Source organism: Lepisosteus oculatus, chromosome 9 (assembly GCF_040954835.1).
Source record: "Lepisosteus oculatus isolate fLepOcu1 chromosome 9, fLepOcu1.hap2, whole genome shotgun sequence".
Classification (NCBI taxonomy): Eukaryota; Metazoa; Chordata; class Actinopteri; order Semionotiformes; family Lepisosteidae; genus Lepisosteus; species Lepisosteus oculatus.
The window spans coordinates 23,464,694-23,488,804 of record NC_090704.1 but is presented as its reverse complement, the minus strand read 5'-3'; the positions used below and the strand labels follow the sequence as shown (position 1 = coordinate 23,488,804).

Below are 24,111 nucleotides of genomic sequence, written 5' to 3'. Positions count from 1 at the left end.
ATACATGCCAGCAATGAGTATAACCCATTAAAACCATTAAGAATGAATTTACTATTTATTATGACTTAGTCGGATACAATGTTGAAAAGTATTAACACCCACCTTGCTGAGGATAATCTCTGGTGCCAGATATTCTGGAGTTCCACACAATGTCCAAGTCCTGCCCTTTACTCTTTTGGCAAAGCCAAAATCTGTGACCTACATTAAAGAAGACTACCTGTTATTCAACATAATGGGATCGCCAACAAACAGAAAAAACTCAGAAACAGAGATTTAATTAACAATAATTCATTAAGAGTCATTATTTTCCTCAATTGCATTACAGTTCTATAACTGTTATAGAAGTATAACAATCCTTAAATCGTGAGTATTTCCAATATAAACACTGGTTACTTACCTGGATGTACCCATGTTGATCGATTAAAAGGTTTTCAGGTTTCAGATCTCTGTAGATGAGGTCTAGTGAATGGAGGTACTCAAATGTCAGTACTATCTGAGCTGCATAAAATCGTGCATGAGGTTCACTAAGGGAAGACAGCCACAGAAACAGTTAAGCCTCAGGGGATAATGCAATGCATTCATCACATTTAAAATGTGCATTGACGTTTTAATTTTTGCAGGTTGCATTTCAGGTTTAATCATCAGATTTTTAACTTTTCCCCAATTAACATATGTTAGATTATGAATAATTATCATTTTATTTTGGATAAATATAAATAAAAAAATGTTTTTCAAATTCAATTTAAATTAGTAAAAAAGATTTTCCCAAGGGTAAAGGGGACTGGTTATTACTGGTTTATTCTTGCTTGCTATATTTGTACTTATACCACTGTTTCTATAATTAACTGCAATGTAGAGCATGCTATTCTTATTGTGTATACTTAGAAATACTGTTCTGGGGAACTACAATATAATGTTCTCTACTCTCAAGTTAACATTTTCTTCAGGCATGATGTTAAGGAGATAGAAACAGAAGTTATGTAATGACAAATGTAGACCGTATCTTACACAGTCTTATTTACTTATTAAACTTATTTAACAAGTTATAAAAAAGACCTCCTACCTAAAATGATAAAATATATGGATTTGCCATTATGGCTAACAAGTTTATATTTCTCGTCTCTTTGCCATAATTACACCAAGAGTGGTGGGTTTTATTACTATTCCTGTATTGAAATAAAACTGAAACACCATTATATGCTGTTTATAAATTCACAACAAATATTTTTTCTACATTTCCACCTCAAAGTTAGGATGGCATTTCAAAATTCTCTATATTAGAGTATGCAAGCAAGCAGATCTCATTCATTTCCACCCAGCTAACGAATAATACTGAGTATTTCACTTACCTAAACCTTCCAATTCTTCTAAGATGTGAAAACATTTCTCCTCCTGGAACATACTCCATCACCATATACAAATTAGAGTTATCCTACAATCAAGGAAAAAAGGGGATTTGGGTAAGACAAGCAGTTTGCACTGCACTGTCCTTTAAACTTGTAAGACACCAATTTTATATCTAACTCAGTCCTACAAAGAAGACCCAGCAGCTACGAACATAGAGGTCACCTTGTTCTTTCTAACTATAATATATAATCTTATTAGAAGCATATTATTAGAGCACATTGTGATAAGTAATATAACCATTACATTAATTTACAGATAAGCATATCAGGGTCTTGAAAAAAATGTTTGCATATTCAGATATTGTGTGAAACGCTTGAGTGTTTTGAACTAACTTTGACTTCTTACAGTACTACAGTCAAATGCATTTGCTGCTTCACAAAAGATGTGACAAAAGATGAGACTGGGCTTCATCAACAGTGGATTTTTAAACAACAAAGAACTTTGACGTGGTGCACCAGTGTTATCGTAACAGAAATATACTAAGAGAACAGGTATATTTGTGTGTAATTTGTATGAACAAAAACCTTTTTTTCCCCCTGAATACTGAATAAGTCAAAGCATTCAAACAGGAGTTAAATTTCAATGGGTCACCTACTCAGAAGATGATTCTAACAATAAGTGCTTTTTATGTGATAAGACCTGTTTTTTCAGTATACGTTGCCTCAAATGTAGAAGAACTGACTTCTACAGTTTCGTCTGCAGACTTCTGTAGGTAAATAGATGAACTTTTGGTCTTCAATTAAAAAAAAAATTATAATTCATGACTGAACTAAAGAATCAATTGGCCTAAAATAATGTAAGACCCCTTGAAGTATACTGTACTTGTGGTTATATTGCATATTTCATGTGTTATTGGTTAATGCTAGTCTTCTAAACATCCATTAATATACATTTACCTTAAAGGCATACTCCAACCTTACAAGAAATGGAAAGGACACAGCCTGCAATATTCTCTTTTCATTTAATGTGTGTTCTATCTGCTTCAGCTTTACAACCTACAAAACAAGGACACAAAAAGGTGAACACATGCAGCACCAATTAATAAGAATAAATTCCAACAAGTTAAGATTTCTATGATAAGTAAATGTGTAACACAGTAATATTGCAGCAGAGATAGAACATTTGGCAAAATTTGCTGAAGCTCCTCTGTGCATTATTTTCTACCCTGATATGAGACTTGTTGAATTTTATATTTAACCTCTACAAATTCTTAATGCATTCATATGTGATAGATACTGTATGTACATATAAGAGAGTTAAGCACTCTCCTACAGTTATTTTTAATCAATGTACATAAGGCAGACCTCACAGTTGACTATAACTGGCTGCAAGTTAACCGTTCATGACTTCTGTTTATTTAGATGGAAGAAATTGCTTTGGGATATAAGAGCAAAGATATATTAAAAAGATGCTTTAAAGGGTATTTGTAAAAAATACAGTGTAACTTTTTTGTATTAAAATAAATCAGATGATATATGGAAATTGCTGAAACATTAAGAGATGACTGAAAAGGTACAAGTTTTTAACACATTTAAAATTGTATTATCATTAAGTTTTACTTGAGAAAAAAATTAAAAACTATTACAAGTTTTAATTTATACAAAACATGGGTTGATAAACACTGACACCTCTTCTTCCACCATTCAATACTAAGCTACATAACTTTCATTTAGAAAAATCACACCTTTTGTATTTTTAGCTCTTAGCCAGTAAAGACTGAAAGAACTACTATTAGTTTTACTAATAGTGAAGCACACATCTCCTGGCCCTGATGACATTTTGGATAGAAAAGGAACAGGCAAAAGTTCACCTGCACAGTCTGGGGGTATGCTACAATCTTAACATGACTTTGCTTTTCTGTTACGTGTAAACTGAATAAAAGTTATATGGGAATGCAGTGTGATACAGAAGGAAGAGTATACAGTACATTTTCAAGACTGCTTTTTTGTGATTAATCATTTCACCTGCTTGACTAAATGACCAATCACATTGTTGTGAGCTATGCAGGGATTCAAAAACCACTTGAAAAGATGTCAGATATGTTTGAAGTTCTCTGGGTGTTTGACATTTTCCAGTATGACCTTTCAAAGGTTTTTGCAGAGACAACCAGCCAAAAGGTCACAAGAGGGAGAATACACCCATTAATATTACAGAAACGCTTGAGAAACAGGGATGTTAACCTATGTTATTCAATCTTTTTCTAATATGCTTCAATACAAAAATCACAATTGATGTAATTTATTAAAAATGCCCAACAGACAGCTGCTTTATCATAATAACTAAAATACAGTACCAAAGCCAAAGGCTCAGCAAGGTTAATAATAATAATAATAATAATAATAATAATAATAATAATAATAATAATGGGTACTGTCGATATAAAAAAAGCTCAGATATAAATAGCATGGGAAGAGTAAGGTGTTTGAAATTGTACATTTCCATTTTAGAATGTAAATATTCTGCAGTACTTTTTATTTTTAAGAGATATTTTAAAACATTTCCCTGTAATGCTTTGTAGGGAATTCTTGTTAGTTTAAAACAAGCAATGTTATTTTCAAGGATCTGTATGGTAGAATGATCAGCCATCATTTTTTAATAAATGATCAAACAAAAGTGATGATTCTGTCTATTACAATTATACTTAATTCAAATTAAGAGAATACTCATCTTGAACAAAAAACTGATGGAATGAATTAAGTACTTGTTATATAATTTAGCGCTTTAAATTAAGTAAGGTTAAACTATATTTTCATTTTAGCTTATTTGATTATGGGGGGATTATCATATTACTAGTGTTACTGTATTAATCTTGTAAGAGCAAAATGAACCCACGGTTAAGATAATGCCCTAGAAGTAGCCAGCCCTAATAACCCACACTCTGTTCTTAGTTTTTATCTAAACCCTTACAGCCCTAACTTCTACTGGGCTTGATTAGATAAAAGAAATTCAGTTTATCATTTCATAACCAAAACAACTTCAGAAATGACAGCATCATGGGTCTATATGGATCAACCAAATTCACTTAATTTTGAATCATTATGTTTCAAAACGGCTCACGTTCAGTTAATGATACTTAAATCCTAATTCTCATGTTGTGCAATAAAACATGTTTTTTTTTTCATTTGTTTCAATTGTCATTAACATGAAAAAAGTCAGTTTACAACCAGACAAGAATGATTGCAGATCATACCAGAATGTATGACTGACTCTGCATGCAGAATTTGGATGTTATGTTTTCCACATGGTTTGTTACAATAAGCACTACACACTTTGTAGCAGCTCAGATCTCTACATCACAGGAGTAAACATACCACAAGATGCTACCAATCACTGAGTATCATAGAGAATAGAGCTCAATGTTGACATTTGTTACAGTCAAATGTCAAAAGAAACGCAGTTCTGTAATTTTGACAATGAGGTGTCTCAAATTTAAACTAATACTCATATAGAATGAGGCCAAGATTTCATGGTGAAGCTGAAATTTCATGGTCTGTCCTCTTTTTAACAGCCATAAAATAGGTAGGGCCTTCTCTACAACCAATGAATCTTTAGAATAGGTTAGTAATCAAGTTTCACATTAGTAATAAAATGTATTAGTATATAGTGTTTGCCATTAACATTGTGGCATAGAACATACAAAATGGCAAACCTGTCTTTAGACTCACTACCTGTTTCAACTAAGTAGAGAGAGAGACAGAGAGAGATAGCAATGTTAAGACTTTAAGATGCCAAAATATGTAATTTTAGAAATAAGATTTCCTTTCTGATTTCATGGTACAAACAGATTCAGATAAATTATAATGGTGTGTTTTCCTTAAAATGCCACCACCTTTGCATTTATGAGATATCATGAAACTACAGAGTCAAAAGCAATCAATAGGTTGCACAATGGTGTGTGAATAGGAATGCTCCGATTTTGATACAAAGAGTGCTGTAGTACAAGCAGCATCTAGATATGGATGCTTATTCTTCTTAAAGCAGAACAAAGTCTTAAATTCTTCTTTGCTTCAATCTCACTTGAGAGCTAATCAAGCCTTTTCCACAAGACACTGTTTTAGGTTATCCTGTATTTACGAAGAATCTCCTCTGACCACAAAACTTTTTTTGGTTTCATGTTTTAAGAATCTTCAAAATTGAATGCAAGGTTCCTAAAAATATACTAAATTAGTTTTACGTCTATGTTTAGCTTTAACTGGGCACAGCATTAAAAACATATGATTTAAATCTTCTGCAGTTAAATTATCACTTCAATCTCCGTGTGTAACTGAAGGCAGTAAATTCCATTTATGGTAGCTTTTCCTTCTCTTTTCTATACAGATATTGTAGTGAAAGTTTGTTAACTTCCTTATTTTTCTATGTCTGCCAGAAAGCAGTTACTTATTTGTACTGACAACACCCTAAGTTTGGAACCAAAATAGAAATGTGCTTAATATTATTACAGGAGTCATTTCCCATTTCTTGGGTGCACTGGTTTAATTCTGAAGGTATCTGTTAATTGTTTCCCACAGGATTTCTGTATCGAGCACATTAATCACACTTGCGCAACACTTCTGTGTAATGTATTTTTGGATAGTAAAAAAACCTTAGGCAAGTGACAACAACATTCCACAACTGCCCTTTTACATTTTAATAATAAGGTGGAAGAAATAAATCAGTTTCACTGTCTTAAGTTAACTATTGCATTTCTAAACGTAAGAGCACCTCAAAAACCAACATTACACTTACTTGACACTTGACTTAGAAAATATGAATTTATAATGTTAAAGTTATTACTGTGGAATAAATAATCATTCTGTCATCAAATACAAACACATAGGAAATTAGGACACTTAAAAATAGTTAATTGGTCTTTACTCAATTTTAAGATTAATAAGAAATTTAATTACATTCAGGAACTACAAATCAGTGTCGTGTAAGCATAAAACTGTCAATATCAGCAATAAGAAAAAATTGATTATCAATAAAGATTGAATTAAAGTTGACATCTCTCTAACATGCACATCATTATGATGTTTCACTAGTATTCTGATATTCTAAGAAAATATATGACCCAGTAACTGATAAGATTAGCCACAGAACATATGCGATGCAAGTAAATTATGCAACACTTTAATCTAGATCTATTGATTATTGATCTAGGAGAAACCAAGTGAGAAAACAAAACTTGACAAATTAAAAAAAATAAAAATCATTTAACTTTTATGAGGAAGATGCATCCCTGAAAAATGTTGTGTAATTAAAAAAATGTGATTAAAAGTGCATGTCCATTAAAAATGCATGCAAATAGGAGAGATGGTGCATTATGGGTCCATTCTAAAACAAGAGATGAAAACTCTAGTCAGACTTTATTTGGGTAAGCTGTCTATCTAGTTCTACAAAAGTTATTTTTAAACAGAGTGGTTGTTAATGTTTGTCAATGTAATGTAAAATGTGAAGGGATGACCGTTGTTATAGGTGAATGGTGAATAGTGCTCACATCTGGACTTAGCTCTCTAGTCCTTTTACTCCAAGTGAGCCTTTAAAATGCCATTTAACTTAAATTCTCTAATGTCATATTACAAACATTTTTTCCTTATTAATGAGGGCATTTCTGATGATTAATAATTATAGGCTGGTTGCTTTTAAAGAATTTAAATTATTCACAGCTTATTTTTCGCAGTAATATATTTTTTTAGGGTTTAGCAATTTTACAATATACACATGAGGTACATCCTATTACAAAGACATGTTACAGTATTGTTTAGTAAGTGTGACACAATGGGTAATGGACAGTGGCTGGAAGAACACTGAAACTGCCCAGCTACCTGTCACCCAAGTGATTCTATTCATCCTGACAGGCAACTGGGTATAAGCAGCATATACTGTCTTCAACACTCCGTCATGCTTTCTGTTGCCGACTGTAGCTAAGAGTATTAAAGTGACAACTGATTTTTTCTGAATTACAAAATAGTGTACTGTATATTTTGAGTCACATTTAAACAAAAACTTGATATTAAGAGAGTGTATATGGAGAATGTGTTTCTTACTATTTCCATTTAATTTCTGAGGGAACATTGCACATTTCTGCATTCTACAAATGCATTCCTCAGGTTTACCTTTATGTTTAGGTTTAAATTGCACAGTTTCACAAATGTGCTAGAAAAGGTTTAACAAATATCAAAATAACAGCAGCTGCTGTGCTTTTTTATAGTAGTTTTTGAGTACAAATCAGGCTGCAGTATGGTAATAACTGCATTGTACTAAGTGCTAGAAATGATTGTAAAACAAACATCATCTCCTCTTATCCAAAGGTTATGTCATTTCTGCATGTCCCTATAAAGCATGATGAATGTGATTGTAACATTTTGTGGAGCAATAATGAAGGTATTATGAGGCCATGATTCAACAACATTCAGGTAATGTTACCGTAATTTCTAACGAGCAAGTCTGTATTTGTTATATTTCATTAAAGGGCTAAGCAAAACTCATCCCGAACACATTCGGCTTAAGCTGATTTGCATGTCATTTCAGATACAGTCATCCAGCCTAGGGATGTGTGATGACAGCTTTGCTGCGTTAGATCTATGCAATAAAAACAAATCATAATATCAGGTTTACTGGAAATCAGGATGGTCACATTACTGCATTACACATAGGCCTGATACTTCATTAAATACTGTCAGAAATTGATGAACTGCCCATAAAAGAAAGGATAGCTTCATCAATATAAGGAACCCATAATTCTTGCAGAGTTTGCAAAGCAGTTATGTGCACATCAGATAAATAGATAACAGTGTCTTATACAAATAAAGCTTCTAAATTGGATGAGCACAAAATTAAACATTTTTAAAATGTAATTATTAATGTAATGCAAACCAATGTGTCAGAATGAGTAAAGTGAACAAGTTTATTTTTAAACACCATTTTTTAATACTTATCTTGAACTAAACAGGAAAGACATTTTCTTTTCTACCAACCTTCTGCTTGTCCAGTATCTTCATGGCATAGTACTGCTCTGCTCCTTTATGTTTTACCAACATAACTCTTCCGAAAGAGCCTGTGCCGAGGGTTTTTTGCCTCTCAAAGTCATCTAGACCAGCCGTGCTCTGGAAAAAAATACATGGCCAATCAGTTTGGCAACAAGGTGGCGGCATTAGGAAACAAGTCACGTGAAATCTGTTTGACCCTCCTGGGTGATTAGCAGGAACCAATTTTCATTCACAATTGAAGGCTGGGAGGGAGTGATCACTACATGGGGGGGGGGGGAGAATGGCACAAGAGCCACTTGAATAGCTGAAGCGGTAAAAGTGCTCAGTCGGGTGGTGGAAAAGCCCCATGACTGCAGGTTCGTGTCCGAGCCTTACCACTAGCAGACTGTGACTAGGATCCCCTTACGCGGCAGGGCTCAACTGGCTGAGTGTGTCAAGGACAGGGTGGGATTCGTCGGCCATCTTCTCCCAGTGACCCCTGCAGCCTCCTGGGTGCTTGTAAGCATGTTATGTTGTGAGGTAATGGACACACTTTCTTCCAGTCGGCACTTTTGTCCTGATACGGGGCTGTGTCATGACTCCTCTAGGCTTGGACCAGAGGAGTAAACCTACACTTCATTTTCACTTGTGTGTGGTAACGGGGATCATAGCTGTCAGATGAGATTTGAAAAACAGGCTAAAAAAAGTAAGAAAAAGCTGTGCAAATATGAAACCTCTGTCATGTGATCTATGTTCACTTTAACACATCAGATAAGTTAACAGTTTTTTGTGTAATCCACTTTACTTGTCTAGTTGGTATAAGTAGGCACTGGAAAACCCAGAATACCACACATTTTATATACACTGAGTAAAAATATTTAGAGGCAATGTATGAAATTTTGCCACATGGAACTTTTTTGTGATAAATATGTTTTGTACAAAGGACTGTCAGCTACTGAAATATCAGCAATTGTTTTTCAAAATGCAGAGATTATTAAATGATACCCCCATTAACAATAGCCACTATATATCCTAAAGTAGTATCTGAAGAGGTTTCAAAGCAATCCTTTGAAGACAATGGCACAAAGATCAACTGTGTGCAGCACTACATCTCAGTGAACGCTTAATGGATGTGTTAGAATACACAGCAATAAACATCAACATGTAAAAAAACGATATTTCAGAAAATATTTTCCAATTACCAACTTAAACGTTTTTACTTGGCTCAAATTGTATAAAACATTACCTTTCCAAATATTTGTCAATGTCCTCAATGACAAGAAATCCTTTTTATTTTGCAATAATGGTGTAAAGACATTGCTACTTGATTTTCATTATGAGGTTTACCTGTGGTGGACATTCCCATTTTCGTAAGAAATCTTCTTTGGCTTTGGCTAAGAACTCTTTCACTGAAAGAAGGAGAAACGAGTGTGCAATTAGTACATGTAGTTCCAGGTTGTTCCACAGCCTTTACAAATCCATGTACATAAGGTTTGGTGGGCAACAGAGAAAACATAATGTTAGTGGGAGTTTATCCACAGGCAAGACATGACGATTTTTAAGAAAAATTTTAAGAAAACATCAATTTCTAAGCTCCCATCTACATTATGTTTTAACAAAATGTAGTTCCACCGTGATCAAAAACACTATTATAATAAGATTAAGAAGAAACCCACAGAAACACCCAGGCAAGCAATCTCAAGAGTGATGCCAAGAGCTCAGACGTCTTTCCAGATGAACCAAACTGCTTGGAAAGGAGTGACATCCAAGTCAGGAACTGCACCGTTTTAGACACAGAACTGTTGGGCATCACTTTTAAAGTAATACTGTCAAAAAATAAAGCTGAGGTCTGAAAAGCACAGTATTACTACAAGCAAAGACACTAGAGCTACATGAAAAAACACAGCAGACTCGAGCTACCCATAGTCACAGAGATCAAGTGGCGATTTGCACTGTCAGGGATCACATCAATCTAAAAATTTATCTGGGGGAAAACAATCTGGCACCACTGTCATAACAGGCTCTGAAAAGAGCCAAGTGGGTGTTTAAACTTCAAATTGCAGTTTTAGACTCATATCACAGAATTTGTAGGTTATTGGATTGAGAATGAATCACAATTAAGTATCTTTGAATAAGTAATTCAAACATGCAAGATTAGTTTTTTTTTTCCTTTTCTGTGACTTTGTGCATCTTATGAAAGAATGAGCATACCAAAAGTCTCTATAGTTCACCAAGGGTTTGCAGGAACATTCACCCACATGGATGGGATGATTAGAAGGAGAGAGAAAGAGAGAGAGAAGGTTTATGTTTTTAACAACAAGCACATAAGATAAAAAAGTGGATTACATACACAGAGAATACAAGTATTTAAGTACAACAGACAGAAAGAGAAATACATAACAAATATGGTTTCCCTTGTTCATTTGACTTTTTTAAAAAATATATTTGAATCTCTTTAGCTATTACTGAGGTTTTTCTCTCCAGATAGATTACAAAGAGCATCAGGATTTTTGACAGAATCAAAAGAATTGATTTTATCTTCTTTCACAACACTAGATCTATCTATTATTGCTTATCAGAATAAAGAATGTCACGTGCAGATGTGAAACAAAGGAGTGGTAGCTTTTAATTTAATGACAGCAATTTATTATTTACATTGTATCTATAATATTTGCTTTACAGTTCAAATTAGGAATTTTCAAATCAATGTAAAGGCCCAGATTTCCTCTGTGCTGCACTGTGCTACTGCATGTTTTACAGACTGCAGCTCTGCATCATACAGCATGCAGAGGTCAGCTGTACATGAGCAGAGCACGAGTGGATTCTCCAGCTGCCTTCAGTGAATCCTGGTGGCTCTTGGTCACTTCAGCCACACTTGTGGTGACACACTCACAACTGATGAACAGCATCTCAGTACTCCAGGGTAAGATTTTAGAGATAGAGAGAGATCACTTTATTGGAACAGTTGGGATTAAGGGCCTTGCTCAGGGGTCCAACGGAGTAGGATTCCTCTGCCGGCCACGGGATTTGAACCGGCAACCTTCCAGCCACAGGCACAGTTCCTTAGCCACAGTTCCTTAGCCACCACTCCGCCTGAGCTATAAGCTAATCTTTTATTTAATTTTTAGATAAAGACAGTTCTAAAATTGGCCTCAAATATTCATTTAGTATTTTAATCCTAAAGCTCTCTTTGAATCAACTGGAATAACACACCACTGAAGAAACCTCTCAAGGGTTAACAGATTTTAGCATTATTACGGAAATCACGTGTTATTTGGTCATCTTAAAAATACTGCAGAAGCAGACGGCTTCTCACTAGCATCTAAAAAAAATTGTGATTTCTGTAATACACATCACAGCAGAAATGCAAGACAACACAAAGAGGACTTAAGACAGTTAAAGATACTGAATCTGACAGATGTGATAGAGGAAAAAAAGAGGGGGGAAACTCATTCAAAAACCATGATACACTTACTAATCCCAGCTTCAAATTCAAATAAGCTACAAATTATTTTTTTTATCACAGGCCTTTGTTACATCAAAAAACGTGAATCCATCATTGGTTTATCCATTGTTTTTCACAGTACAATATATTTTTCTGCATGCAAAACATGAGAATGTGTTGAAAGTTTGTTAATGTTAGGCCAAGCAATTTCTGAGCCGAAATAGAATACCAAAACCATGCAGTAATAAAGTCATAAAGGATAAAAAGATTTCCAAATTTTAAAGATACCCTTACTCTGTTGAAGTAGAACTCTGTAGAACTTCTGGAATTTTTCAGAATCCACTGAGTGTGTTACATGATACCAAATAAGCCCCAACATGTTGCACACTTTACATTAACATTTTCATATCTTGCCAAAATACTTCACATTTACACTATACTGTACGAGGAAGAAAACATCCATGCACATTTGCCTACAACTAAAGATGTTAAAAAGTATTTTTCAAATTAGTATTAGAAATATTATTTCTCAAAAAAAGTAAAGCTTTGATTATTTAAGCCCTTATTAAAAGGATGTTTTAAAAGTCAGCATTCGATTGCAACAATATGACTGGTTCAAGGCAAGCATGCAATGTCTCTGTCTTTTTACAGTGTCCAGTGTAGTAAGGCATGTCTGAATGGGGAACTAAAAGATATTACTGTTCCATGTACCCAGCTTCAGTTAACCATAATGTTTATGGTTTTATACCTTTAACTGGAGAGGTTGTTTGGTTCACATTCATAGCAGCAAAGCTAGCAAAAACATATAAAAGCACTGAAACCATGATTGCTTTTTTCAATAGGAACTTAAGCAATATTAGTTGTAGTTACATTTTGATATACACACCAAGTCCAAGTCTATTTCTAAGTCTAAGTCTATTATAGTCTTTGTAAATAGTTATTAAAACCAACACTAGTCTTACCACTTTTAAAAACCAAGACACAGCACATCTCAGATGTATTCAATTACAGTGTAAGAGCACATTCTAATGGATCTAATTACACATTAACATGCCAATGCAAAAGAAAAACCTGTGAATATATGAGATCTTTAAAACATTTAACAAAAACCCAAGTGTACACTAATGTGGATCTTGTCAACATGGATCACCTTTAAATACAGCAACAAAAGGCAGATGGGGAGTGGAGTAAACCCTGCTCTCTCCTACCCCAGCCCTTATACAGATCTTCTGAAAAGGAATATTGAACATCTTCATCAATACAAATTCAAACCCTGTGAACGCCCAAGCATAAAACTGAAAATAAATCTAAACTGTATGGACCTGTTGAAAAGGGTGTAAGGGGGATAATGGAATTGCTCTCCTTTAATATTGCTTTCTCACCCACCTCCCAAAAAATAACTCAGGTCTGGACCTCAGCAATACATGTTATTGATGTTTCATTTTTGTTTCTAAATCAATAAGACCCTAAGGCTTTTTACTTCTAAGCTGTTGTCAAATATGCAGAAATATGCAGAGAAAGAATACAGACAATGGCACTGGACATAAATTTGTTTTCTGCAACATGCATATTAAACACTATTCACCATATGCATGTACAGGCAACTATATATATATATCAAATACACATTGCTTATTTTTCATAAACTAATGACAATTTCCCATTTTTGTAAGTCTGGAGATAGCATGGACTCAGTACAATCTCTCTCTAGGCTTCCAGGTTATGATTTTGTTCCAGAACTACACACCCCCACACCCCACTATCAAGGGACTTCAAGCTCAAAACGCCCCCCTATCATGAAAACCTGTGTCCACCCTTAGGAACAAAATTATCGGAAGGATACAGGAAATACTGTTTTGACACTTTAAAGTTCTTTTACTGTCTGTGGTCATCATGAAATTTGTTATGTAACGGAACATCCCAGCATTGAACCAGAGTTAGCAGACAAATATTGCTGTTTTAGATCTACAAATAGAATATTCTAAATGGCTGCTGCTTCATGACAAAATGTGTCTTTGCTTCTAAATCGTTTTCTTACGATTTTGTAGCACAATGTCCTGCTTGCCACTCAAATCCCTTTTACTTTCCACCCACAGCCATCACACACTCACACAAAATCACTGCAGGATTTAACACTACCTACCACAATCTCAGTACTATCGTTTTACTTTTACTCTTTTTAAGAAACCGAATTGTGACAGAATAAAAAAGATGAAAAATACTATGCAAAAACCATTCACTTTATCAATTACTGATAATTGTCATTACTTGGTTCTTAGATAAACAAAATGATCATACAAGCATCTTTTTTGTCTTTCAAGGACAGGCTTAGATAAAAAATGTACTCACCATTCATTTTGGATCTGAATCCCCAGAAACATTCTTTGCTAAGAAATTATCCAAGTGTCTCTGCACAAATGGCAAATAAAGCACTAATTCCATACAGTAACCAACCACAAAACAGCTTTAACAGAACTATCATGCAGAATGTGCCAGGTACACATTTGCCTTCTGCATAGATTTAGAGATCTGACATTTTTCGAGTGCTAGCATCTAAGTCGAAGTTTAGATGACCGATCCAAAAGACAAAAATAAAACAACAATATCCCCAGATTGCTAAATGACTAGCTTGTTCTAAAGGGAAGTTGAAACAGCTCTGAGGATGCTAGCACACCATGATGCAAAAAGATGTTTGCAATTAGATCAAGCATAGGGCATTGCTATGGTAACACGATCTGTACAGAATTAACACTTGACTTCAAGCTGTAGCAGTGCCTAGTCAAAGGGTGGGTTTTAACCCATTAAGAACTGCTGCTTTGCAGGTCTTTAGAAATGAGTGAGAGATAATCCCTGAGCCACACAACGCAGTAGCAGCAACTGGGTTGGAAAGTTAAGGAACACAAAGAAAAACATTTCTATTCAGATAACAAAAGATACAAAATGGTTCAGGTTCTACATAATGTAAACAAGACATGCGAGACTGGAAAGAAAAAAAAAAACAACATAACACTTAATGTGTGCGTTGTTCACATGCATACTAATGTTGTTTTTCTATTCCAGTATTAAAACAGGAAAATACAGCTTGGCCACAAAGGGAACCATCCAGATGCTATAAGATTCCAACACAGCTGAAGATAGACAAGACAGTCATGCCTGCTTTGTCCAAATTCAGCACAGTGATGCTTAGTATGAGCACCTCACTAATGTTACCAGACGTCACAGAAGAGACAGTGGAAACTGTTTTTTTTAATCAGCAACCTGAAGTCATTTGGTCATATGATTACACTGTTGATTGAGACAATTATAAAATGATTCTAAAAAAAACTAAAATTAAAGGGGTTGTTGTATGAAAGGACATTGGCCAGCTTTAACAAATGAATCTGTTGCAAGACAGTTAGTTACTTCTAGCTTGCCAATCATTTCATATTAAATGCATGGTAAAACTATAATGTGCTAAGGAGAATGCGTCATGATTTTTTGCATGTGAAAATACACACTAGCTAAATTACAAACTGGACCTGCAAGTCTACAAACCGATATATAACCACGGAACACTTGCCTCCCATTTTTATGTTGCTTGCGTTTATACAGTAAGGCCACATTTTCTGTGATGTCACTTTTTAGACTATTCATATGGGGACAAAATCTGTATAGACTAACACAAACAACAATCATTGTTGTTCTTTTGAAGGATATGTTGAATTAAAATTGTACAGTAATTATCCACAACTTCCTGCCATATTTATCTGTTGTGGACACTTTCACCAAACTGGAATATTTTGATTCCATTTCTTTTCATCTCATATAGCCCTTGTCTAAATTACACTCTTTTAGTATGGACTCCTAAAACCTTGTTTATCAGAGTTAGGTTAAAAGGCTGGCACAATGCAATGCTTTAGCAATACCACTGAAACCGTTGCAACATTTCTAAACCACTTTACAAGATACAAGTGAATACACTGGAAAAAAAACATGATAAAAGTGGCACTTTCACACATTAATTATTAGAGAATATGAAACTCCAAATGTACCACATTCTGGCTCTGCTGTAGAAGTATAAGATTATTCAAAATACTTGGCATTATTTTTTAGTCATTTGTTTCTGGCATGTACAGCAATCATTACACCTACACTTTTGGTATTTTTACATTCTGTTAATAGTCATGCAACTGAAAAATCGACCTTTTCCTCCATGCCATATTGGGAAATGCTTCCTTAATAGAAGACTCCTATCCTAGAAAATACATATTTTTAATAAATATGATTAAAACTATTGCTCCTTTACATGGCAATGATTAGGATCAAAGCATGTAAAAGACCAGGAAAAACTGTTTGCATGTGGAATTTTAATTTGTTTTAGCTATTTTAAGCATTACTAACATATTCTATTTTATATTCTAGTTTATCATCTAATTCAATTACTGATTCTCTATACCATATAACTATTTGTTTTAGTTTACTAGTTTTAACAAATCAGCAAAAATCCATCTCTAAGAAAATCTGATGATGCAATGATCCATCAGTTTACAGTATCACTTCATCATGATCAAAACTGCGTTGATTTGTTTTGCTGAAGCTGTAAGACTGTGAAGTTTGTCAGAGCAAAAGACCTGTCACCTTCCACCATTTTGCATACAACAGAAAATAAAGCTGTTCTTATATATACAAAATGGTGCAATTCAGTTATGTATTAACAACACTACAATGTAATGTCCAGTTCCACACGTATTACTGTGCTATTAGCACATGCCTTTTAATAACATTATATACATAAACGTTTTAGGAAAATAGTATTCTTGTAGCAGAAAATCAGGCATCATGCAAGTCTTCCTCTTAAATACTTGTGACACCTTATAGAGCCATAACACTACTGCGTCTGTAGCGACTACTTTATAATTAAAAATCCTCTGCCAGTTCGTAAGAGTATTTAGCTAGGACCCTAGGGTGAACTCCAATTTGAGGTTTCTCCCTTAAATCAACTGGTTAAATATTTTTTGACTGTTTACTAACCTCCAGTAGGGCTGCTGGCACATAATGACTGCCAAATGTCACTCTGGAAGGTGTTGTACTTCATCGGAGGATGAAGTGAATCCCTTCTTATATGTAATGTACTTCAGGGTCTTATAGAGGTTAAAAGCCATATAGAAAAACAAGCATTTATTATCATTGAGCCGATTATTCCCAATATGTTCTGTTTTGGTGTCCTGTTGCATGATATTTGTTTTTTGATCCAGGTATCATTTATTCAACTTGCAGTATATAACGAGCAGAAGTGAACACTATTTTCTCTGATTTAGTTTCACACTAAAATTAATTGTAAGCCATAGGTTAAGTGTAGAATGCAACCAAAACAGCATTTTTTTATTTTTCAAGAAGTGGCATTTCCTTCGCAACCAATCAATTGGTATAGTCATAGTTACAATTCTGTAAAAAAAAAATTTCAGTTTTTCAGAATTGTTGAATATTTTCAGTAGTAGCTGTGAATATTATCAGAGCATCACGTGATTTATAAACGGGAATTTAAGTGAACAAATAACACCACAATTTGCTGCTTCACTTATTTCGTTAACAGTAATCTAACATCCTAAGTCCCTGTGTGAAAAAGTTAGCTTCAGTAACTGGTTGCATCATCTTTAGCTGCAATAACTGTGACCAAACCCTTTTTGTAATTGCTTATCGGTCTCTCACATCGCTGTGCAGGAGTTCTGGCCCATTCCTCCTTGAACTCAGTAATATGAGGGTTTTCTAGCATAAACTGCTTGTTCGACACAACATTTCAATGGTGTTTATGTCTGGACTTTGTCTTGGTCATTCTAAAACACTGAATTTGTTCTTCTTCATCCATCCTCTTATAGACTTGTTTGTATATTTGGTATCATTGTCTTGTTGCATGACCCAACTGCTCCTCAACTGGCAAGATAGTCTGATATGCTCCAATACAAAGAACATGTATCATCCAGGTCCTGAGGTAGCGAAACATCCCTAAACCATGACACAACTACCACCATGCTTGACAACTGGTATAAGGTTCTTACTGTGGAACGCAGTTTTGACTTTTTACCAGATATAAAGGCACCCATGTTGCCTAAAAGGATCTTCTTTTGACTAATCTATCCATTGAACATTCCTCCAGAAGCCTGGGTGGTCATCCAGGTGCTTTAGTGGACAAGCATCAATGTTCTTCTTAATGAGCAATGGTTTTCACCTTGCTGCTCTTCAGTGAAATTCCATTTTTACCCAATGCTTTTCTGATGGTAGAGTCAGGAACATCGACTTTAGTCAAAGTGAGAGAGGCCTGCAGATGCTTGGATGTTGTTCTGGAGATTTTTGGCGACTTCCTTGATGATTTTATGCTGCGCTTGGGAATAGTGTCCCAAATCGTCTCCTTTTCAACTGTGGATCAGTGGAGTCCCATAGCTTTTGAAATGGTTTTGTAACCTTTTCCAGACTGACAAGCATCAAAAGAACTTCACTGTAATGATAAAAGCCAAGGTTTGTGAGTTTTAAATAGAACAGGGCTGGCCCAAATAAGGTATATAATAAGGTATTCACACAGCTAGCCCTAGCTAACCCTTTCATTGACTTGACTGAACTAGGGAGGCATAACCATTTTCACATGGGGACATTGGATGGTGGATGACTGTTTACAGAATAAATTAAACAAGCACCCTATTTTGGAGTTATCTGTTCACTCAGGTTTGCTTTATACATCACTAGGACCCTTAAAGGCTCACATAATAGTCAAATGGTGCAAAAATTCTGAAAATCTGAAAGCGGGCAAATACTTTTTGACAGAACTGTAGTGATCCGTCAGTACAGATAGATACTTTATTGATCCCATGAGGGAAATTGCAGTGCAACAGCAGCTTAACACAGTCAACACTATCAAGGATAGTGCTGCACGTAAGTCTGAAATACTGATAAGACGCATACTTCCACATTTATAAATCGAAAAAAAAACTAGCTTTGGGGTGTAAAAAGGTGTTATTTCTCCTTTACATTAAAATGACACAACTAACATTAGCAAAGAGCTTTGGCAGGACATGTCTTTACATTAACGTAGGAATGATTATTCTAAAAAAGCGATAAAAGGACTTCTAATCTTTCTGGCAAACTGATCTGCAAACGCCTTAAGTTATTCTATCACAAACTTAACCGTTTCTAACAGCGGAATCACAAGAAACAGTTGGTGAGTTTGTACAAATTACACATACAAATAAGTTAAAAGACGGCTGTCTTCTTTAAGTAGATTAAATAGATCAAATGAAAAACCTACTGTCCTGAAAAGCAAGATTAGTAACACTCTGTCTTAATGTATACTTCTTGGGAACATCTTTACTCAAAATAACTTCTAACAGAATTCATGATACCACTTCAAGAAAAAAAAATAAAAGGACCAGACATTTCTTTTCAACACGTTTCAGAGATCAAATATTTTTAGCTCAATTTTACAGAAGTCTATTCCAATGGAACAGTCTGCCGACAAAAGAAGTTCAGAATTATTTGCTACATGCGAGCTGCAACTTGTCTGATCAATTCTGAGATTCTGGCACTTACTCCATCTGTCCCAACATATGGTGAACTCCGAGACATGCGGCCCCTCGTTTTCTGAAGCCTTCTGCTCCTGGGTCCCCTTGCGGTGTCGGTGAAAAATACGGCTGGCCAAATCTTCCAGTTTGTGACGACCTGAACTGGTGCCTGTGCACTGGTTGCACTGCAGCTCCTTCGCTAAAGCCATTCCACAGCTCTGACAGTGTTTAGCAACACTGAGCAACTGCAGTGCAAAGGTAACTCAAAGTTTCTGTTCTGACTCACAGGAGCGCGATACAAGCTTCCTGTTTGCAAGCACTGTGCTGCTACTTGGCTTACCGCATGCTGAATTGGTTTTGCTTCCTGTCAGAGATAATATGCTTAATTTCTTTTCAAAAAGGTTCTAGACAAGTAATAAATATGGCAGTATGTAACGTTCACTTGATACGCAAGTGAAGTCTCCTGTATTTGTTCAGTGTTATAATCTGATTTGTTGCTATTAACATTCCAAAAATAGTCCACTTTCATATACAAGTTTTTTTTTCCATACCGCTCTCCAGTATGTTATTCCACTGTGACTATGCCATCCTGTGAAAAGTACAAGAATGCAACTGGTTTTCAGCTACAGAACTGGAATTTTCATGACACATTCCTCAGGTTTTTGTAAGGTACTATGGCTTGGAAGCACGCAGTAAATTGGAACCACGAAAAGAAGACAACAAAATAGGAAGTGTGTAGGAGGCACCAAAACAAAGCTGCCGTTTAAAATGGCTATCAAAATCTGTCCCAGCAGAAAAATCAAAATGTCTTGACAGTATTAAAATGTCTACATTTTAGATGCAGGCAGATACTAATGCCATTCAGAACACTGAAAAGCACTCCGCTATTATACAATAGACTACACACATTTTACAGATACCCTGTCAGTTACTGACTTTTGATTCCAATATAGCTAGCCAAATACTAAGGCATATTTTACATACTGTTTATTAGGTACAACAGGAATATTGTTTTAGTACTATTTGCTGCTTTCCTGTTTTTTTTTTGCTATGCATTTACAAAGTCACCCACTTGATCCTGTCCACAAGACACACTTTGCATGCTGACATTGTGATTGTGCAATGACAAGATTGTGCAACGATGTTTTACTCAATATCAGATGCAGGCCTGCTTAATAACATAAACAGCATGCTATGCTTCCATACCAGGGACTGACACAGGGAGAAATCTCATTGTTCTTCTTGATAATGAAAGTGAAGTGAAAAAAATAATTATTCATCTAGCTTGTATAAAACAAAACACTTACTGTATCTCTTAATCCAACAACTTGAACTTCAGAGAAGTCAAGAGCTACAAAACAAGATTAACTTGTTCAATTAGTGGGGAGTGGGAGAGATTTTCTAAGGATTGCTTGAATATTTATACCATGAACCTTCAAGTATATAACATGAAATATTCTCATCAGTCAAAGGCAGGTCTTGCATGACTTGTACACTTTAAAACCAAATCTCTGTGCCGTCATCAATAACCTCGGCAATCTCAAGTCTGAAAGGTCTATCTTACGATGTCTGCTGAAAATGGGCTGCAAGCAGCACACAGTAAGCAGTCAGTCTAATCTTAATAATCCACACTTCCTCCTTGTGTGGTTTTCATCAGAAACTCCCTTCAGCGAATGTTTTCTTGCATTACAAAACAAAGCCAATAATCTTTAAAATACTGAGGAAAAAAATAGCTCTTTAAAAACTAATTAAAAACATCTGATCTGGAAAATGTTATTAGATCTCTGATATTTAAGTCTAATACTGTACATCTACTGCTTTTCAATGAGGATTTGATGTAAACTCCTTCCTTTCTGTAGTTTTACAGTGCTTCTACAGCCCTACCCTCCTGCAAGATGCCCTACATTAAGAAAGTTGTAGCACACTGCAGTACACTCCGCAGATTAACATGGTACATATTCAGATGAATATGTTCCTTTGCAGCCTACACATGCTGACGCAGCTACCTGCTTGAACTACATCTTCAAATGACCAAGCACATGTGGGAATCACCATTTCACCTAAGAGAATCTGCTTGTTTCTTAGTACTGACCTGAACTTTCTTGGTGACTTGTATGACCCCTCCCCCCCACTCACCCAAACAAAACACAGGCTCAAGAAAAATAACTTTCGGACCAAACGGCAGCAATACACAAAACTCAGTCGTGAGCTGTAGACTCGTGGCCTTTCCTGTCCAAAACTCACATTTATTGTGCTTAACTAAATGAAACTCATGGCCAATTTCTACTGTGGAAGTGGACTTAATCAAAGTCATTTATGGCACAACTATACAGAAAATGGTGGGTATTGCAAGTACTTTGCCTCCAAAGTCTATTTTATAAAAGAAAACCTTCAGCCAGTATTATTCTATACATTACTCATATCCATTACTGTATAACATTAACAGCAGAGCCCCTCAAAAATGACAGAAAGGACGCACTAACAGTTTTTCAAACTTATCAACAGTAATGATGGGAAGGACAACAGTACAGGAGTTAGTTTGTGCATTAGAATTCACAAATATTGCCTTCGGTTGTTGTACTTTTATCCCTAAAAATAAAGATCTTAAAATTACATATGAGAATAATGATTCTCCTATATTCAGTCTTTTTAAGGTGGTACATCATGTCTTATTCATATAACAGATTTATGCTTTCATTAAACAAAAGTAGAGACACAAAAATACACATCTACTGAAGTCACAGAACACACATGCAATCCTGTGAAGAGACAGCTAAAAGGGAATTAATTTAATGTTTCCTCAAGAAATAATGGACTTATTTTTATGGCATCTTTGAGGTCTGACTCAAGGCTTTGAGGGTTGTGTAATGGGAAAACCAAACATTACTGAACTTCTCCTATGACAGCGTAACTTAGCTAAGAAATACAACAGCACAGTCTCCTTACAATTACACGTACTCTAGTGCCATCTAGTGGCTTCATATGACAAGGACTAAAAAGATTAAAAATAGAATTTGAATAATCAACCCTTGCAGCCAAAAATCTCTGATCTCTAATTTCACTTTATCCCTAGCAAACAGTAAAGCTTTATGCTTTCATGTTGCTCAAGAAGAACAAAGAATTGCAAAAATGGTTTTAAAAGTGATGTACAACATGTAAGAAATATGAAGATTTTTGGTTTGAAATTTGACAGTTCTGTAACAACTCCCTGAAATTAACTGAATTTCTCAAGTTCTCAAAAACACTGTTCAACATACAATTTCAAGCAAACTAATCTCTTCTTTAATTGTGAGACAACTATTTAATTAACTTCCAGAACAGCGTGCCAAAATTCAACAAAGATGCACAATCAGATAAGTTGGGCCTGACAGTCCAGAGATTAATAAAACAATAACAAATTAACAGTTTTTTAAAAAAATACATGGCATGATGTGTGGGGAACGGACTGGTGCACTATGGCTGCCACTGCATCATCCAGGTGGGGCTGCACATTGGTGGTGGTACAGAAGAGTCCTCATGACCTGTAAAGCGCTTTAAGTGGAGTGTCCAGAAAAGCACTAATAAGTGTAAGGATTATTACAATATGCAACAATATGCAATATGTTATAATGGAGGCTTCCTACATAACAGCAGTCTCTATTGGTGTTTTGGGGTATTAAAGTTTTGATTAATACAGAAGAAATTAAAACAAACACCCATGTAACAAGAACATAAGAAGATTCCGAATTTGGCTTGGAAGCAGAAAAAATACAGCAATCTCATTAGAGGAGCACATTAAGCAGGTGCCGCAAAAAATAAAGAACTGAATGGCTAAGTAAAATAAATATCACTTTTACTTTTATCATTTTCCCCCAACCTATATTCTGCACTGGTGAGATTCTAAGACACAAGGACTGGTTATGTGATTTTTAACTTTACCATTTCTACATCTTGCTTTTTATCTTTCTCACATTTCAATATCAGTTAAAACAAATTTGACAAAAAAGAAAAAAAGCTGAGTAGTGAACTGTTACTGTTTATTGTATTTATAAATCTATCCATGAACACAGGATATGACACTAAATCACAATGACAGCTTTTATACTATAGAAAATAACTTATAAGGAGCATACACGCTGCTCCTGGTGAAAGGGGTGGGCTGACAACCCACCTGTTACTCCAGTCGGTATGGGTGTCTGCTCACATATCAGAAGAAGGTGCAGAGAGAGCTCACAGATCTGGAGTTAAGGATGGTCTCTCTTTCTATAGCATGGGTATCCCTCCCATTTTCCAAAGTTTGGTTTCATAAAGGAAACAATAAACACCCATCTTTGTGTTTCAAAATAGCAGAGTTGAAGATCAACTGGAAAATGCTGAAATGTGTTTCCTCCCTGGGACAATACACTTCAGAAACAAAATCACTCTTGTTCTATTTGTGACTGAACCGAGCATGTTCAGTTTCCTAACAGCAGCGCTACCTTAGTGACAAATGCCAGAATACATTTAGATTGGAAGGCTTTTGATAACTTATCTGGCTGACCTTTTACCAGAAGATCACTTTATTGGCCATATACAATTTCTTGCATTAGGAATTTGTATTTTTGCATACCCCAGCTTGCTCTCCATGAGACAGACAGGGGAGAGAAGCAACTTACATTTTACACATATTTACACATTTTACTGTTGCAATCAGGAGCAGTGAAATACCTTGCTCAAGGGTATAGTCGCAGCACCTTGCAAATATGTGTCCAGCACCCTACTACTCCATACAGCTGCCCTGTTCCTTATAAAAGATCCGCTCTCA

At 35.3% G+C, this 24,111-nt stretch overlaps 1 protein-coding gene across 4 annotated transcripts in view; it reads right to left on the bottom strand.

Annotated features, from left to right (window-relative positions):
- Positions 1 to 24,111, bottom strand: part of prkacba (protein kinase, cAMP-dependent, catalytic, beta a) — a 49,047-nt gene that overhangs the window by 4,689 nt on the left and 20,247 nt on the right. For 2 of the 4 annotated variants that reach the window (XM_015355709.2, XM_015355708.2), the window contains exons 2-7: positions 9,702 to 9,763; positions 8,364 to 8,492; positions 2,304 to 2,402; positions 1,350 to 1,432; positions 398 to 524; positions 103 to 198 (exon numbers count right to left, since the gene is read on the bottom strand). In XM_015355709.2, coding sequence (XP_015211195.1) covers positions 103 to 198; positions 398 to 524; positions 1,350 to 1,432; positions 2,304 to 2,402; positions 8,364 to 8,492; positions 9,702 to 9,763 — 596 coding nt within the window. Of the gene's footprint in view, positions 1 to 102; positions 199 to 397; positions 525 to 1,349; positions 1,433 to 2,303; positions 2,403 to 8,363; positions 8,493 to 9,701; positions 9,764 to 14,148; positions 14,480 to 19,356; positions 19,612 to 24,111 lie in introns of those variants that run through there. The other 2 variants (XM_006634978.3, XM_015355710.2) reach the window with 2 other exon arrangements.